The 18,101-nt window shown below is 55.4% G+C and overlaps 1 protein-coding gene across 3 annotated transcripts; it reads right to left on the bottom strand.

Annotated features, from left to right (window-relative positions):
- Positions 337-17,535, bottom strand: SGTA (small glutamine rich tetratricopeptide repeat containing alpha). 3 transcript variants are annotated; one of them, XM_013990203.2, is made up of 12 exons: positions 17,429-17,535; positions 10,247-10,394; positions 8,922-9,028; positions 8,675-8,759; positions 7,314-7,413; positions 6,338-6,442; positions 5,265-5,403; positions 4,493-4,555; positions 3,339-3,376; positions 2,730-2,819; positions 2,450-2,570; positions 337-1,532 (listed from the first exon to the last, which is right to left on the bottom strand). In XM_013990203.2, the coding sequence occupies exons 2-11, from the start codon at positions 10,344-10,346 to the stop codon at positions 2,456-2,458; spliced, it is 942 nt and encodes a 313-aa protein (XP_013845657.1). In that variant the 5' UTR covers positions 10,347-10,394; positions 17,429-17,535; the 3' UTR covers positions 337-1,532; positions 2,450-2,455.

Genomic DNA, 18,101 nt, shown 5'->3' with positions numbered 1-18,101 from the left:
ATGCGGCATTGCAGTGAGCTGTTGTGTAGGTCACAGACGAGGCTCGGATCCCACGTTGCTATAGCTGTGGCATAGGCCAGCAGCTGCAGCTCTGTTTAGACCACTAGCCTGGGAACTTCCATACAGCGAAGGAGCGGCCCCAAAAAGCAAAAAAAAAAAAAAAAAAAAAAAAAAAAAGCCACTGAATTTGTGGGAACATCTCAGGGGCTGTAGGAAATATATACATGACCTGGTTCAATGGTTTCAAGGTGACTCATGCGGGGTCCACCCAGGCTGGGGATTCCTGGAAGCTCGGGTCAGGGAGGGTGGGAGTGGTGCTGAAAGAGCAACACAGAGCAGAGGTCACGATGTCTATTTATTCCCCACACATTATGCTTGTCACCATGGCTAGCACTCTAGAATCAGGACATATCTCTCCGGACGCGTGCAGAGCGCAGGTGGCTGTCTCCCTAGAGTTACCTACGACACATGGCGATGGGTCTACCTCACAGACGCCCCCCCACCACCAGGAGCCTCAGGTGATCCCACTGCCAATATGGGCATGGGTGCAGTGACGCTAGCGACATCTCCTCCCCACCCTGCCCCTGCCCAGGCCAGGGCTCAGGGGACATCCACAGTGGCTGACCCACCCCTGCTCCAGAAGCTGCTTCCATGGCTGCCTGGAAATCTCCCAGGGCAGGTGGCACCAGGGCCCTGCAGCTGCCACCCCGAACAGAATGAGAGCCTGCTGAGGATGCCATGCGTTGGGTCAGTGGGACCACCTGGAGGCAAGAGGGCAGTGTCTGGGACACAGGGATAGGCTGGGATGGGGCCATGAGGGTGCCCCTTGCAGTCTGTCGGTCTCGAGCACTGGGAAAAGAGGATGTAGATCAGACACGCATCCATCAAAACACGCAACAGGAAAAAAAACCGTCCTGTGCACCCAGGACATTCCCCTGGCCCTGCTGGGCGCTGGACGACGGAACCGTTGTCTAGGAACCTGCAACTGAGTTCCTCATGCACGAACCCGGGTCCTAGGGCCGGGTGTGGCTGGCAGTGAGCTTGTCAGAGCTGGGGTGGCCAAAGTCGACTCAGGAAGGGCTGGGAGGCCCGAGGCCAGACCAAGGGGTCGGGGCTGCAGGAAGGGCAGCAGGGCCACGGCATCCCCACAGGCTGCTTCTCCGACAGCAGTGAGAAGACTACCCCACCCTGGGAATATTTTAGAAAACACTTTAGTCACTAGGTTTGGGGGGGTGTTGGAGGGAGATGGATGCTGGTCTGCACTCACAGCTTGCTGGCTCTGTTTCGAGAGAGGTCTGGGGGCCATGAGAGTACAAAAAGGGAGAGAAGGGTGAAGGCAAAAAAAAATAATAATAATAAAAATCTGTCTTAACATGCAGGTCCAATTTCTTTTTCTCTCGTGGGCAGTCCAATGGGAGAAGACGGCAGAACACAAGAAGGCTTCTGGTCGGCCACGCAGGACCCGATGGCACTGGGACAGCTGGAGGAAGAAGACAGGAGGGTGGCGGTCAGGAGATGGAGCCACGCGGTGCCTGTGGTGGAGAGGGCGGTGGGAGGACAGGCTTAAAGCAAATCCTCAGCCAGATGGGATTTGAAGGCACTCCAGGGATCCGGCTCCGACCAGTGATGAACACAAACTTGACCTCAGATGTGTGTATGTGGTTTTTAAATTTTTTGGCTACACCTGTGGCATGTGAAAGTTCCCAGGCCAGGGATCGAACCTGAGCCACAACAGTGACTGAGCCACTGCAATGACCATGTTGGATCCTTAACCTGCTGCACCACCAGGGAAATCCCCTCCCCGCCTTTTAAAGCGCACACGCACACGCACACACACGTCTGGAAGGAAAAGTATCCAGAATCTTAACATTTGTTGCTGTGGATGGAAAGGTTTGGGTTGTTCTCCACTGGTATTTTAACATTTTTGTCCTTTAGAATTTTCTATAAAAAGTCATGGTTAAAGAAAAGCATAAAGAGGGATGGTGACAAATAAGGGAAAGCAGGGAACGCACCCCCTGGGCAGGAGAGCCACCTGTGCCTGTGTCCATGGAGACGGGATGGGGATGGGGGGGCCCTGGACACTAACTAAGCTGGCCAAGGCTGTTGGGGACCCTCCTGGGACATCTGGGTGTATTTTTTTTTAAAGCAATTATTGTACATGTCACATCTGCTCACAGCAAGAAACAAAACAAACCAAAATCAGAAAACCTGGACATTAACATCCAGAGTGAGAGGCATGTGCCAGCCTGTCTTCCACATCCAGTCACAGCTGCCCATGCTCTTGCGAGAGCACGGCAGACTCAGGAGGGGTCCACCTCTCATCCGCATGGCCCACCTGAACGGTAAGTGGAAGGGGATTTGGGTGGGAATGCTTGGCAAGGGCCTGGTGTCCTGAGATGCCCCCGCCTGGCCTTGATGGCTCAGGGAGCCCCCAGCCCCGGGGACTCACAGGCCATCACTCCTGCTGGTCATCGTTGCTGGCACTGGGGGTCCGACTGCGGATCTGACTTCGTAGCTGTTCTATCAACTCTGGGTTCTGCTGCTGCATCTGCTGAGCGAACTGCTGGCCCCTGCGGAGGTGAGCAAAGGCTTGGCCCATGCCCAGCTCCACCCCCACCCCAGGGTAGGGGACTGTTCCCTGGAGGACATGGGCCCCAAGAGCACCTGGGGACACTACTGTGCAGGCCCCTCCTCCCCTGGGAGCCACCCCACCCGGCAGATCCACTCACGCCTGGATGAGACTGGCCAGGTCGTTCTGCGAGGGACTGGTGCCCGGAGTCCCCAGGGGGTTGTGGCCACCCGAAATCATGCCAGACATGCTGCAGAGAGAGCCCTTGACTCGCAGACGGCCCAGCCCCCTCCCTCAGCCACCCCACTCAGCCTCTCCCCTCTGCAGGCAAGAGACCTTTTCTGTTGCTGCCAAACCAGCCCAGGGCCCACCCTTCTCTCTGACTGCAGCCTGTGTTTCATCGGCTTCCCCTGGAAGGTCCTTTCTTGGCTTAAAGGTAGTGATTCTCAACGGGGCAATTCTGTCCTCCAGGGACACTGGGGGATGCCGGTGACAGCAAAGACCACAGGATGCCCGAGTTCATTTACAAGAAACGTCCAGAAGAGGCACACTGGAGACAAGGGAGGGGGTGGAGTGACTGCTGATGGGGACAGGGCTTCTTTCTGGGGAGATGAAAACTCTGGAATCAGATGGTGGCGACAGCTACAGGACATTGGTATACTTGGCACCATGGAACCATAAACCTTAGAATGCCCACAACGGTACATTTTATGCATCTTTTACCAGTCATTTTAACCACAAGACCCAAAGAAGAACGGCTGTCACTTACAGCTGTTGAACCTGGGGATTATTCATTAGATTTGATGCCTGAAGAAAGAACAGACTTGTCAGCGTAAGCACTCTGGGCACCAGGCCCACCTCCTCCCTGTGCCCTGACCCTCCTCTGCTGCCCAACTTTGACCGTGGCTGGACACATATTAAGAGATTCCAGGAAGTTCCCACTGTGGTGCAACAGTACTGGCAGTGTCTCTGGAGCTCTGGGACAGGTTTGATCCCCAGCCCGGGGCTGTGGAACTCCATGATGTCCCAGAGTGACCAAAAAAAAATTTTATTAAAAAGCTTAAAAAAAAAAAAAAAAAGCGCTCCCAGGCATCACACTATCTTCCCCGACCAAGGCTGCCTTGGGAGTCACCTGCTCTGTGGATGACAACGTCCTGGATGCTGTCCTGCAATCTTGGCCCCATGGGATTATCTCCTTAGGCCAATTTCAAGATTTGGATGAGCAGGGAGCTGAGGAGGCGGCTTCCGGGCCAGAGAGCGCTACCAGCCGGTCTTGGCTTGTCCACTGGGCCTGCCATCCGGGCATTACCACACAAAGCCACGGGGGACTATGACCCCTGATCCAGATGCATGAGGCCAAAGGAGTGGCTACTGTCAGGCAGAGCCCCCGCCGGGCCTCCCTGGGTGGCCCTGTGCCCACCTCATCCCTGGGCAAGGGCAGTGGCCAGGCTCTAAGACATGGGAGGCCAGATGCCTCTCGCTGAGGAGGGGGCTTCTCTGACGACCAGGGTTCCAAGCTCCTCTCCCTGACAGCTGAGACCCCACACCCCCGCAGTGTGGCCCGAGGACCAGCAGGACCACCTAGGGGTGGATAGGCACCTGCAGACACGCTGGGTGCCTGCTTCCAGAGGATGTCCCTGCACGGAACACTCGCCTGGGGACCTGAGTGTCTGGCCCTGGAGGTGGCCCTTCCTCCGCCGGGCCCAGCGCCCCACAGTGTCTTGTCTGAGCTTCAGGGAGAAGGCGCGGCCACTCTGCTGTCACTGTGTCCACACCCTGAGGGGCCCAGGCTGTGTTATTTGGCCTAGAGAGGCAGGTTTGGTTTGTCCTCTGTGCTCAACACTGAGGGTCTTAAGGGGCGATGTGGACCCTGCCCCCACCCAGGACATGGCACTCGTGGGACATGTGCAGCTGTCATCTTACCATGCTCATAAAGCTCGGGTTGTTCAGCAGGCCTGCGATGTCAAAGCTGCCAACACCTCCCGTCTATAGGGGGAGAAAAGCCTGCTTAGTGTGTGTGGACACAGGACCCTGATGCCTGGCCCCGGAACTGAGAAGCAGGGTCCCACGTGGGCCCTGTTTGGAATCCTGGGCGTCCTAGCAGCCTTGGCAGCCCAGTCCTGCGGCCAGACAGCACTTTGCAAAAGGCATGCACCACAGTGTGGGTTACTCAGGAAAGGCATGGCATGTTAGCTGTCTTTCCCGTCCTGACGCTGACCTGGACAGACGGCCCTTCCCAGGGGTGACCAATCCCTAGGGAGAGTTATGACTCGCCCAAGGGTGCTCCTTTCCCACACAAACTAGCCAGTGCACAGTGGCACCCCAGGCCCTCCTCCTCCCATACTCAGGGCCCTGTCCCTGCCCTCATCACCCCAGGTAGCCCCTGCCCCAGAGCCCAGGGATCATTCAAACTAGCGAATCCTGATCTCACTCGCCCGCCTGCCTGCTCCTTCTGAGGGATCCATACCACAGGCTCTGTCCCCCAGGAGCCCGAAGGCTTCCCTGGGCAGGCCCCTTCCTCTTCCTGGGGGTCTGTGAAGATAAGCTTCTTTCCGTACAAAAAGACTCCATTAAACACATGCTGCCCCCCACCCCTCCCTTCTTCTCACACAGGGCATGCCCAGCCCTCAACCCCATGCCTCAGGAGTGTCTGCCCCACCACCCTGTCCCCATGGCTCGTCCCTAGGGGACTCACAGGGCTGGGCGCCTCTCTCAGCCTCAGCTCTGCGACCTTGAGGTTGGACTTGTAGGTCTCATTGTCGGGGTCCAGCTCCAAGGCCTTCCTATAGTAGGCCACGGCCTCTGTGTGCTTGTTCAGGCTGGACAGTGCCAGGCTGCAGGAGAGACAGCAGGTGTGTGTGGGGGGGGCCTGGGAGGCTGCCCGGGTCATGAGGGGAGTCAGGCTCGGGGAGGGTAGCACAAGACCCGGAAGGCGGCAGAACAGGGGTGGTCAGAACCCCCTGCTCCAGGCAGAGCGGCATCACAGAACTGTCCTCGGACCACACCTGAGTTTATTCTGCTAATGAGGAGCCTCAGGATGGGCATTTGTCCGGGAAGACCAAACAAACTCACCCCAGCCTTTGGGGAGGAAGGTGCTAGAGACAGGTGATTAAACCCTTGAACAGGAGTTCCTGTCATGGTGCAGTGGTTAACGAATCTGATTAGGAACCATGAGGTTGCAGTTCGATCCCTGGCCTTGTCCAGTGGGTTAAGGATCCGGCGTTGCGTTGCTGTGGCTCTGGCGTAGGCCAGTGGCTACGGCTCCGATTAGACCCCTAGCCTGGGAACCTCCATATGCTATGGGAGTGGCCCAAGAAATGGCAAAAAAGACAAAAAAAAAAAAAACCCTGAACAGCGAGACTGGAGACTGTCTCCACTGGTGACTGTCTTGAATGCAGGTCAAGGGTGCAGTGCAAACCCCAAGGGGATGGGAGCTCTGCCTTGGGACCCACCCTGACCTCGCCCTGTTTGCATACTTTACAACGAGCAGGTGAATGTACGTGAAATGGTTCTGAGTTCTGTGAATCCTGATGTATAGTTGGTGGAGAAGCTCAGATGATGGCCTGGACATGACTGGTGGGTGAGGTGGGAAGTCCTGTGGAGCGGAGTCCTTAACTTGAGGGGCCTGCATGGCCCCCAGGCAGGCAGTGGCTGCACTGTTGTAGAGGTCGGTGAGCTGGGGTGGGCAGGTGGTGTGGAAAAGATTCCACCGCACCAGGAGGAAGCCCTGCACGGGTGCAGGTGTGGACGCGGGTGAGGGGTACTTACCCCATCCTGCCGTAGGCCTTGCTATAGGACGGGTCTATGCAGATGGCTCGCTCACAGTCCTGTACGGCGCCTGCGTAGTTGCCCAGTTTGCTGTAGGCTGCAGCTCTAGGGGAGGAAAGAGGGCAGGCGGAGCTGACTCCTCATTGGCCGCCGAGGAGGCGGCACGGGGGCAGCATCAGCCTCCATGGCTGTCACAGGGGGTTTCCAGGAGTGTGAGGCCTGGTTAGATAAACACGGGTCGAACTCAGGCTTCTGTCGGCCAGGGGCCGCCGGGGTCATGCAGGAGGACCCAGCAGTCTGTCCCATTTACTGGGGAATCTGAGGCTGAGGGAGCAGAGGGACAGCCGGGACAGGGAGAGGAAGGGAGGAGCACCTGCCCATCCCCTGTGGCCAAGTGTCTCAGCGTCACTTCCCTTCTGGTTGGGTTTGTGGTATTTGCACTTTATGTCTCCTAGAGTTTCTCAGTACATAAAGATGTCAGGCAGGAAACACTAAGTGAGAAGCGGCCATGCGGGCGGGCAGAGGGTACAGGAGGCAATTCTCCATGCCACCTGTGCAGCTTCCCAGGAAATCTCAACCTGTTCCATGAGAGCAGTTCCAAGGCAGAACCTGAAGCTCAGGGAGGCTCTACCCTGGGCAGCTGGACCTGCCGCAGCTTCCGGCCTCTGCACACAGCTCTCACACAGATATTCGACTCCCTACCTGCTTTCCTCTGCCTGCTTCTTGCCGCCACTACACCCCACACCGTGGGCAACAAGGGCTGACTGTTTAGCCTTCCCTTTGGGTCATTGGCTCTGCCACATAGAGAACAGAGCCGCCCACCTCCAGCGTGCCTGCTGCCCCTTGCTCACAGCTTGCCAGCCGCCTGGCATGTGCTCTTATTTGGGAGAGTGGCTGAACCATCACCACCCTGCCCTATGGCTGGACCACCCCTCCACTCCCTCCTGTTCCCTGGGGGACCCGCGCTCGGCCGTACCTGTTACAGAAGTAGACGGCATTGGAGGGGTTCAGCTCGATGGCTTTCCCGTAGAAGTGCACGGCGGCCTCAAAGTTTTCTACTTTCATCTGTTCATTTCCTGAAGAGAAAGGGAGGAAAGCGTAGAGCCAGCTGTTTCCATCAGACCCCAGAAGTCAAAGGTGCAGCCTCAGCTTCCTAGCTTCTGTCTGAAGGTGTGAGATTTTGGGGCCAGGACGCAACACTTAGCTACAGGCTGAGGCTGGTGACTTGAGGAGGAGGGTGGTGTTTGTGTCCAGTATAAGGCCTGGCCCGAGCCAGCTCTCACTGCTCCAGTTTTGGTATTTAGGAACCTAAGCCTCAAATATTGTTGCTCTTGCTCCTTCCTTCAGAAACAGCTGGTTTCTTTCCCTTTTTTTCTTTTTTCTTTTCAGGGCTGCACCTGCAGCATGGAAGTTCCCAGGCTAGGGGTTGATTGGAGCTGCAGCTGCTGGCCTACACCACAGCCACAGCCACAGCCACACCAGATCCGAGCTGCATCTGTGACCTACCATAACTCACTGGATCCTTAGCATACTGAGTGAGGCCAGGGATCGAACCTGAGTCCTCATGGATACTGGTCGGGTTCTTAACCTCTGAGCCACAACAGGAACTCCCAGAAACAGTTGTTTTAGTGAGACATAATTCACACACCATGAAACTCACCCTTTGAAAGTATAAAAGCCAGTGGCCTTTAGAATATTCAGAGTTGTCCAACCGTCATAACTAATTCCAGAACATCCCGTCAGCCAAAATAAGCCCATCTCTCTAAGCGGGCACCTCCTAGCCCCTGGCAACCACAAATCCACTTTCTGTGTCCGTGAATGTGCCAATTCTGGGTGTTTTCCAACCATGGAATCACACACCATGTGTCCTTCTGTGTCTGCTCCGCTCACTGAGCATCTTGACCTCCAGGTCCAGTCCGTCCACATGGAAGTGAGTACTTTTCTCCTTTTCACGGCTGAGGGATGCTCCCGTGTATGAAGAACACGGTGTGCAGATCCATTCATCAGCCGGGCAGTTTTCACATCTTGGCTGTTGTGAATCGTGCCCCAAATATCTTTGTGGGGTGTCTGCATCTCCCCTGGGCACACCTGGGGGGTGGAACTGCTGGGTCATGTGGTCACGCTGTCTAACCACTCTGAAGCTGTGGGAGCACCCTCCGCAGCAGCCTCACCACTGACACTCCTCCCCGTCAAGGGTCTGATTCTCTACGTCTCTGCATCCGTGTAAGAGGTTCCAGTCCCGTCCCCAAAGGCCAATTAGCCACTCGTTGCTCAGCACCCCCTACCCCCAACTGGCGGCCCTAGCAGGCCTTCAACCTCCGGAGAGGCAGTCCTCACCTTCAGTTTTGAGGCGCTCTGCCTCGGCGGAGTCCTCCTCTGAAGGTGGGGTTTGCTGGGGGCTCCTCAGATCCTGCGGCACTTCCTGGCCACAAAACAAAGGTGAGCTGTTTGAAGGGCTGCAGGAAACTGCTGTCCTCCTCTGAGCACCACCTGGGCCCCCCACACAGGGGAAGCTGGTGCTGAGGGATAGCAACTCAGACCCTTGCCCCAGACCCAACCACAGCCCCACGGCGCAGAGGCTCACCTTGCCTGAGGCAGCTGCTTCAAATATCTCTGAGAGAGTCTGAGGGAGTGCGAGGTCGCTATCCTCCACCGTCACCCCAAAAGCGGTCTCCAGGCACTGGATTGCAACTGCCAAAGGGACAAAGGCATGCCCTCTGAACACACCCCCGCATTTCCAATTCTGGGGGTGGCCCTCAGTTCCTTCTGGGTGAGCTTGCTAAGGCCTCAGGGCACATCAGCACCTCACATGTGCTGTGGGGCTTAAAGGTCCCGGCTTTGATGCCTTGGAAACTCAGGCAGGATGGCCCTTGAGCCCCGAGGGATCCAATGGGTGATGCAGTGCTGTTGGCTGTTATAGTGCTGGGGCTGCCTGAGTGGGGGCCTTGGGGCCTAAAGCACCACTTGGCAGGAAAGGTGCTCAGGGACGTTCTGTCCAGCCTGCAGGGGAATCTGGAATCCAGCTGGAGCCTGGAGCTGGAGGACAGGCTTCCCTAAGTCTGCACAATTGGGCGGCTGCATGATCACATGGAAGCAGCCCAGATGCCAGTGGGGGGCCACTTGTGCAGAAGCTGCCCTGGCCACCAACACCCATGCCATGGCTGTGTGATCCTCTGCTCTGCCCCAGAACACCAGCACCGGCCTCCTCTGTGGGTGGGGCCTCTCAGTCCCAGGGCCCTGACCCCAGCATCAGAGATGGGTCTTCATCCTTTCCAGCAATGCAGATCTACAACCAGACAAAGCCACAGCAGTGGGTCCTCTGCCTAAGCCTGGGCTTCTGTTGACAAAGACCCAGGGGGGTAGTGGGGATGGCATGTGGATGAAGGACTCCTGGAACAGCAGTGCAGAGGACCTGGTGCTGCAGGTCCCCCTGCCTGTCTCCCCAGAGCACTGCCTGGCAGGTGCTGAATGGCCACCTCCTGCTGTGTGGCCGTGGGCAGAGTGGGCTGGCAGGGAGTCTGGCCCAGGCACCCCCTGCTCCCTCATAAGACTTGTAGCCCTATACACCTGAAGGGGGATGAAGAAACTTCGGGACCTGCACCTCGCCAGGAGGGGAGACCAAGGGACACCTGCAGGAGGCCTGGTCTGAGGTAAGGGAGGGCAGCCCGGCGTGGTGGGGGGCGAGCTGGAAGCAGGACAGATTGGTCCCCATGTCTATCTGGGGCTTGACATACTTACTATGAAATGAGGACCGGGACCAGTACCTTTGGCTGGTCAAGTGCGCCGGCTGATAGCACCAAGCCCCCATGGGGTTTTAGGCATGGATGGAGGGGGTGGGGAGGAGGGGACAGAAGCTGGCAGCAGGGGGCAGTTCCTGGTGCGGGGCAGCAGGCAGTGCCCCACACGTACCTTCCAAGCTTTCCTGGGCGTCGGGTGAAAGCCCCCCGTGCCGGAGCTGGTCATGCAGGAAGCGGATGATGGCATAGGCCAGGCGCTTCTTGTTGTCCATCTTGAGATGGGAAGAGACAAAGCCTGGGGGGCGGGGGTGTCTCAGGATCTGTGGACACAGGCCAGGGCATGAGGACAGGATGCGGATACAGCCACAGCTGGGCCTGGCTACCCCCACACAATCTGCAGAAGCACTTCAAACTCACTGGTTAATTTTATCTGCATGACAAGTGAGGCAAAAATATGAATCAAGCCCATTTCCCAGATGGGACACTAAGGCTGCCAGGCTCCTTGCTATCCTGCCTGACTCTGACCCAAGGGTGATGTGGCCTAGGGACACAGAGGGCCAGCTGCAGCCCTATCAGAAAGGAAATGGTCCAACAGTTCTGAGTCCCCAAAACCAGAGGGACATGGCCCACCCTCGCTCAGGCAAGGAGCACCGACCCCTCCCAGGCCATCGGAGGCCTCTTCTGGTTCCTCTCTGGCATGCTGTACTCCCAGGCCAGGTGTGTGACCCCGCCCCGGGTGACATGTGGGGACATCTGGGGTTGTCAGGACTGAGGGGATGGCCCCACAGTGCTGAGGTGAGAACCCTGGGGGAAGATGAGGTAGAGAGAGCTGATGCACACAGCCTCACCCCTGCACAGGACCACCTCCCATTCAGAGGAAGTAGGTCCCAGGCCTGCCTAAGGCCGTGCAGGCCTAACCCAGGCAGCTGGGGTCTGAGGTGTTAGGCATCTTGGTCCCCGCTAAAATGCCCCTGAGGTGAACAGGCCATGAAGCCTCGAAATCAAAGGGTGGCCTTCTGGCTGAGATATCATTTAACTCACTGCTGGCCAGTGGCAGTTAAATCAAATTGGGGAGAGCAATTCATAACCCCAGACTTCCCAAACTGGTCAAGAGCAGACTGGGTGAGGGCCGCCCTGGGCGCCTCAGAGTCACAGGCAAATGAAATCAAAACACATGGTGCTGACCGCCCTCAGAGCTTTTTTCTGGTTCATGGAAAACTACGTTCATAGGACAGTGTGTGATTCCATTTACGTGAAACGTCCAGAACAGGCCAACCCAGAGAGACAGAGAGTGGGTTGCTGATTGTCAGGGGCTGGGGGCGGGCTTCTTTTGGGGGAGACGAAATGTTCTGGAATCAGTGGTGAGGGTCGCACAGCACTGTGAATATACTAAAATCTACTGAGTTCTATGTATGTGAATTCTATCTCAAATTTTAAAGCGTGAAGTACTCAAAGCAGCCGTGTTTTGTGTGGCTGGAAAGGGCGTGACGGCCACCCCGGGAAAGCTCTTCGGGGATGGTAACAAGCTTTCCTTCCCCACTTTCCTATACAATGAGCCTTTACCAAGCAAGTGCCTTTGGCCCAAGAGCGTCTCTGAAACTGGGAGGTCTGGGATCAGGATGGCCCAGAGCCTGGAGGACAGATGGCCCATCCCAGATCCACAGGATCTCAGAGAGAGGGCCCACGGAGACCAAGAGCACAACCTGCTTGTTCTGAGGCCAGCAAAGCCCCCAAAGGCAAGTCATCTTCCTCAGCTGAACCAGCCAGCCAAGATGTCAACAATGCGCTGCTTTGGAGTTCCCGTCGTGGCGCAGTGGTTAACGAATCCGACTAGGAACCATGAGGTTGCGGGTTCGGTCCCTGCCCTTGCTCAGTGGGTTAATGATCCGGCGTTGCCGTGAGCTGTGGTGTAGGTCGCAGACGCGGCTCGGATCCTGCGTTGCTGTGGTTCTGGCGTCGGCCGGTGGCTATGGCTCCGATTCGACCCCTAGCCTGGGAAACCTACACATGCCACAGGGGTGGCCCAAGAAATAGCAAAAAGACCAAAAAAAACACACAAAAAAAACAAAAAAAACAATGCACTGCTTTTACAGACACAGGGCAGCATCACTCACAACAGTCAAAAGGGGGACACAACCCAACTCTCCATGCACGGATGATGCATCAACACAACTTGGTCTGTTCACACACTGGAATATGATTCAGCCTTAAAAAGGGAGGGGGGAGTTCCTGTTGTGGTTCAGCAGTTAACAGACCTGACTAGTATCCATAAAGATGTGGGTTTGATCCCTGGCCTTGTTCAGTGGGTTGGGGATCTGGCGTTGCTATGAGCTGTGGTGTAGGCTGCAGATGCAGCTCGGATTCAGCGTTGCTGTGGCTGTGGTGTAGGCCAGCAGCTACAGCTCTGACTAGACCCCTGGCCTGGGAACCTCCATACACCATAGATGTGGACCTAAAAAAAGACCAAAAAAAAAAAGGATTCTGATGTTATTACAACATGGATGGACCTTGAGGACATGATGCTCAGTGACAGAAGCCACACACAGAAGGACAAAGACTGTCTGATTCCACCCCTGGGAGGTCCCTAGAGAAGTCAGATCCACAGAGACAGAAAGGAGATGGTGGGGCGGGGGCTGGGGGAGTTAGTGTTTCATGAAGACAGAGTTTCGGTTTGGGAAGATGGGAACGTCTTGGAGATAATAGTGAGGATGGTCGCATGACAATGTGAATGTACTTAATGCCACTCGGCTGTGCACTTAAAAATGGCTAAAATAGAATATTTTATGTCTTTTTTACTATAATTAGAGAAAAACTTTTTGTTTTGTTTTTAAAACCTAAGGTCCTTCTCTTAGGATGTGAACCTCTGAGATTGCAGGACCCTGATCCTTTCAAACATCCATTTAGCTGAGAATGTCTTTTGCATTCCCTTGTCACAGAAGTTTCTGCATTAACAAGTTTCATTTTCTTCAGGGCTCCAAAGCCCACAGAATTTACCACCTGGGCCTTTATGTTTGCCGACCCCCCACCCCCACACTTTTCAATCACTGTAACAGTGAGCTGGGTAGAGGGGTGCCAGGTCTCATGGTGGGGGTGGTCAGAGGTTGACAGGAGACACAGTAAGGTCACAAGACTGAGCAGCTACAGTGCAGCATTCCAGGCACTGCTTTGCAGCACAGCCCCCCTGCAACATGGGAGAGCCAGCACTGGGTCACACTGGGCTTGAGGGGGTGTGGGGCGGATCTGCTTTCCCTCCCAGGGAACTAAAGTGGGGCCTTGCAGGGACAGCCATTAGCTTAAGAGTGGAATAAAACAGCAATCTGACTTCATGTGACAGCTGTGAGGACAGAGGGGCTGATTCCCAGGCACCATAAGGGTTCAGAGAACTGAAAGACAAAATCATACCCCTTCCCCACACTTTGTTCTTCCAAGGGCCCTTTCTGCCTCAGGGCTTCTGCACGCACTGCTATCACCCATTCCCTTCCATTTCCAAGTGGCCTGGTTTCCTGCCTCCTGGGCTTCTCCAGGCCTACTGATGTGACTTCCTCCTGCGTGTTGGCGCTGTCTGCCCCAGACTATTAGCATCAGGGCAGGATCATTCCTCTTGTGGAGGACTGTGCACTGCAGGGGGTTGAACTGCACCGTGGCCTTTGTCTGATGATGTCCTCTGGGAGTGGGGTGGGGTGTGGGGGTGAGAATCACTTAGGGTGAGACCCCAGGGAGAGGGATTCCACAGACCCCAGGAAGCTGGGTCCTGTGCCCATCTGACCCGAGGCCCTAGGATGCTGCACAGATTTAAATACACTGGAGTAGAAGGGAGTGGAGGCAGCTGACCATAGGGGATTTATTCTGATGTGCAATGTGAGCTACGGATCAGGCTCATTTCTTTCCTAAAATAATGAATCCAGGGCCCCTCCCCTGAATCACTGCTGACTCGGGGGCTGGGTCACTCCGTGTGGGGGCCATCCTGGGCATTGCAGGGTGCCAAGCAGCACCCCTAGTCCCCACCCTCTTCAATGCCAGGAGCCTCCTGCTCACTGGTGACAACCACAAAAGTCTCCAGATGTCACCAAACCACCCCCAGCTGACAATGAGCAATAAACATCACGTGGGAAAAATGAAGGTAGGCACAGATCAGATTTTCTGGCCAATGACTTGGCTGCAAACTTTTGGCAAACCCCAAGTTTGGAGAGTATTTTCGGTCTCAGAACTGCAGGAAAGGGCCTTTGAATCCACAGTAGGGACTCAGCACCTACTGGACACAGGCGTCCCCAGAGGACTTCCGCTCTCCTCCCCCGTGGCACAGACTCTCTTTGCTCCCTCATTGCCTTCCTGCTCCTGGTGGCCCAGTGAGGCGAAGATGCGCTTTTCCACTGGGCCCTGGGGACTGAGGAACAATCACGACTTGTTGGGTTCTGTGAGGCTCAGGAGGAACCCCAGGTGCTGGTCTGCAGGTGAGAGCCTGGCTCGGGGACAGAGGCTGGCTCACCTTTTCATCTTATTATTAAAAACACCCCATTCCTTTTGTTTCCCTGCCCAAAACTGAACATTCGAAGGGGAAGATGCATGCCTCACTAAGATGAGTGAGCCGGGGAGTTCCTTTGTGGATCATCAGGTTAAGGATCTGGCATTGTCACTTATCAGGTTAAGGATCCTGGGTTGCTGCCGTGGTGTGAGTTCAACCCCCAGCCCGGGAACTTGCACATGCCACCGGCACAGCCAAAAAAAATTAAATAAGTAAAAATGTAAATTAAAAAATTAAAAAAGAAATAAATATGAGTGACCTGGACCTGGGCCCCAGGAAAGAACATCCTCTTTCTGAGTGGCTGCCCGGTCCCACCTCCACCCCAAATCTAGCTCTTCTCACAAACACCTGGTGTGTGCTAGCTTGTCCTCTGCTCCTCCCTCCCCTCCCCGGACACCTTAGATCCTCAGAAGAGGGCCATCCCGAAAGCTGGAACTCCATCTCAAGCCTGCTCTCCACACTGCAAACCTTCCATGGCTCCCTGAAACCTCCTGAGTGGAAACCCCACCAAAGCCCCCATGCTCTGCCTACACCCAACCCTCTCCTCTCCTCCCGTCACCAGGGACCATACACTTTCCCTTCAACCAAGCCGGTAGGTCACCTCCTCAGACAGAGCTAGACACCCTCCTCCTCCAGCAAGCTCAAGTGCCAGCCCTGCCTCTGGCCCAGCATCTCCTACAAGGCCTTCCAGCCTATTCCTGGCCTGCCCACCACCCACAGACTGTGAGCCATTGGACGGATCACCTTCTCCAGTCCATATGGACTCAGGAAAATTTTGGATCCCTGTCATGTTCAGAGCCACGTGGCCAGGTTCACTTGGGAGATCATTTCTCTTGGGTTTCCTCGTCAGTAGAGAACGACAAATCCGTATTTGTCCACCTATCAGCCGTCCCCTTTATTCTTTCACTTTCAGGTGCATTGGCTACAGGGGCCAGCATTGGGTCTTGGCAAAAAAACAAAAATAAAAAATTAGAAGTTCCCACTGTGGCGCAGTGGGAACCAATCAGACTAGGAATCATAAAGTTGCAGGTTCGATCTCTGGCCTTGCTCAGTGTGTTAAGGATCTGGGTGTTGCCATGAGCTGTGGTGTAGGTTGCAGATGTGGCTCGGTTCCCGAGTTGCTGTGGCCCTGGTGTAGGCCGGCAGCTGTAGCTCCGATTCCACCCCTAGCCTGGGAACCTCCATATGCTGTAGGTGTGGCACTAAAAAGAAAAAAAAAAAAATTAGAAAATGCAGGAACCAAGTAAGAACAGCTCTTAATCCAGGTCAGAGCTTAACCCGATCCAGAGCCATGGGAGAATGAATTATAAACCTCAGGTGAAATTCCTGGAGTGTTCAGGACTTTTCATGCCCTGACCCGAGTGCTGTATATGCAAAAGCTTATTTCAGGGGTCAGCAAAACATTTTCTGAAAAGGGCCAGCTTCTCAGGCCACAGGTAACACGTCTGTGGTATGTGGGCTGTGTTCCCACAAAATCTTTCACTAAAACAGACTGCAGGGTGACCTGACCCCCCCGGTTACAGTTTGTTTAATCTAACTCATTCTATAGAACAAAAAAATGAGGCTTTTAAAGATGGGGGTGCCACCCAAGGTCACCCAGCTAAAATGCAAATCAGTTCTAAATGGTCTGATTTCAGAGTCTGAACTCCAAGATACCCGTTCCTCAACCACAAAAGTGGGCACACACACAAAACCTTGCACGTGACTTCTCAGGGGCTCACACACCCCTTGCCTCTGTGCAGCAAGCACACTGGTGAAGAATCACTAGTCTAGGGTTGGATTCTGCTTTGGCACCATGGACATCTGGGGCCAGACTGTTCTCTGTGGGCCCATCCTGGGTACTGTGGGGTATGGGGCAGCATACATGGCCCCCACCCCCTCGGTGCCAGGAGCACCCCCAGTTGTGACAGCCACAGATGTCCTCAGACATTGCCTAGTGTCCGCTAAAAGGACAAAACCACTGGTCTAGGGAGAGGAAAAGCAAACCAAACACCAAAAAAAATAAGAACATCACTCAGCAGGGATGCAGAGCGCACACACTTCCAGCCACTTAACAAAACCAGTTGTCGTCTAGGAAGACAAGTAGCAGGAACCCGATTAAAGAATGCTCCAGGTGTACTTAACCTCACAATGACCCTAAGAAGCATACACTTCTACAGTCCCTATTCTAAAAGGAAAGGGCTGGGGGAGACGGATAGCGACTTGCCCAAGAGGCCACAGCCAGCAGGGGTGGAGGACCTAGTCTTCAACCCCAGATTTGTCTCACTTCAGCACACCATGCAGAGGCCCTCAGTGTGAAAAAAGACCCCTCCTGTGTTCTCACGTTGCGCTGGGGTCTCTGCGACTTTAATTCTCATGGGAAGCCCCCCAATCCTAGGCAGAGGCTGTGACAACGCCTGTTTTACAGAAGGGGAAACTGAGGTTCCGAGACGCCAAGAGACTGACCAAGGTGGAGGCGGCGCTGGGACAGGAACCCCGACCTGAACCCCAGGAACAGAGGGACTCCGGCTTAAAAGAACCGTGTTTCCGGGAAGCAGCGGCCACTCGGCGAGCGCTTACTACGTGCGGGGCGCTTTACCTCCTGCTATCCACTCACGGACCTGCGAACCCGCATTTCCCGGGCCTAGGGTCCAGGGGAGGGAGATCCCGGCGGGCAAAGGCCCGCCCGATACCTCCTGCCCTCAGTTTCCCTCCGCGCTGCTCACTCACAACACTCCCCCAATTGCGGCGTCCCCGCCCCAGATCGACGTCCTCTTACCCACCCCGGAACCCCAGGAGCCCCGAGCCACTGACCCCAGGTACATCCGGCTCAGCGCCGAACCCGCGACTCACCTCTCAAGCAGCCGAACCCGGACCCACCGACGGCGGCGCCTGCGCACCGCGGCACTGCCCGGCCCCGCCCCCAGCCCCGCTCCGCCCCCAGCCCCGCAGCCTGCGCAGAAGGAGCCGGTGGCCGCTGGATTTCATTCTGCGCAGGCGCACCAATTATCAAGGCGGGAGTAGGAGGAAGTGACGTAATGTAGAGGCGGGAACGAGCTCGTCGTTAGGGCAACTGACCTCTGCGACCGAACGGAGGCCGGAAATCCGGATCAACTTGTCCTCTAGGCCGAAATGGAGCGGTGCATGGTGGGACAGTGGTGGACTCTTGTGGGTCGGCCGAGCCCGTCACGTGGCACCGTGTCCGCCACGTGGTGCACCTGCTGCTTTTGGGTATCTGGCGCCCAGAGGATCACAGGCGGTCTTTGAGTGGGGGCGACTGTTACCCTCTCACTGTATTTATTCATATATTCACCCACCCAAACATCCGCGAGTTCGTTATTTCATTCATTCAATCCATAAGAATGAATACTAAGATATTTGTTTACAGTAGGTGCATAATAGTAAACAAGTATTTATTACACACAAACTATAAAGACCAGCAAAACTTTTGCTTTCATTACCTTGTATTGGGGTACACAGACAATAAACTGGTAAACTAATACGTAAATGAACAAGTTCTACTTAA

The sequence above is a fragment of the Sus scrofa genome, chromosome 2 (genome assembly GCF_000003025.6).
Source record: "Sus scrofa isolate TJ Tabasco breed Duroc chromosome 2, Sscrofa11.1, whole genome shotgun sequence".
In the NCBI taxonomy this organism is placed as follows: domain Eukaryota; kingdom Metazoa; phylum Chordata; class Mammalia; order Artiodactyla; family Suidae; genus Sus; species Sus scrofa.
Note: the sequence above shows the minus strand (reverse complement) of the source record. Positions and strands in the feature narration are given on the sequence as shown.

Coding starts and splice junctions, on each gene's coding strand:
- SGTA (XM_013990203.2), bottom strand. CDS start 10,346: ATGGACAACAAGAAGCGCCTGGCCTATGCCATCATCCGCTTCCTGCAT. Junction 8,760..8,921: donor AAGCAGCTGCCTCAGGCAAG/GTGAGCCTCTGC, acceptor TTTTGTGGCCAG/GAAGTGCCGCAGGATCTGAG. Junction 6,443..7,313: donor GCCGTCTACTTCTGTAACAG/GTACGGCCGAGC, acceptor TTCCTCCCCTAG/AGCTGCAGCCTACAGCAAAC.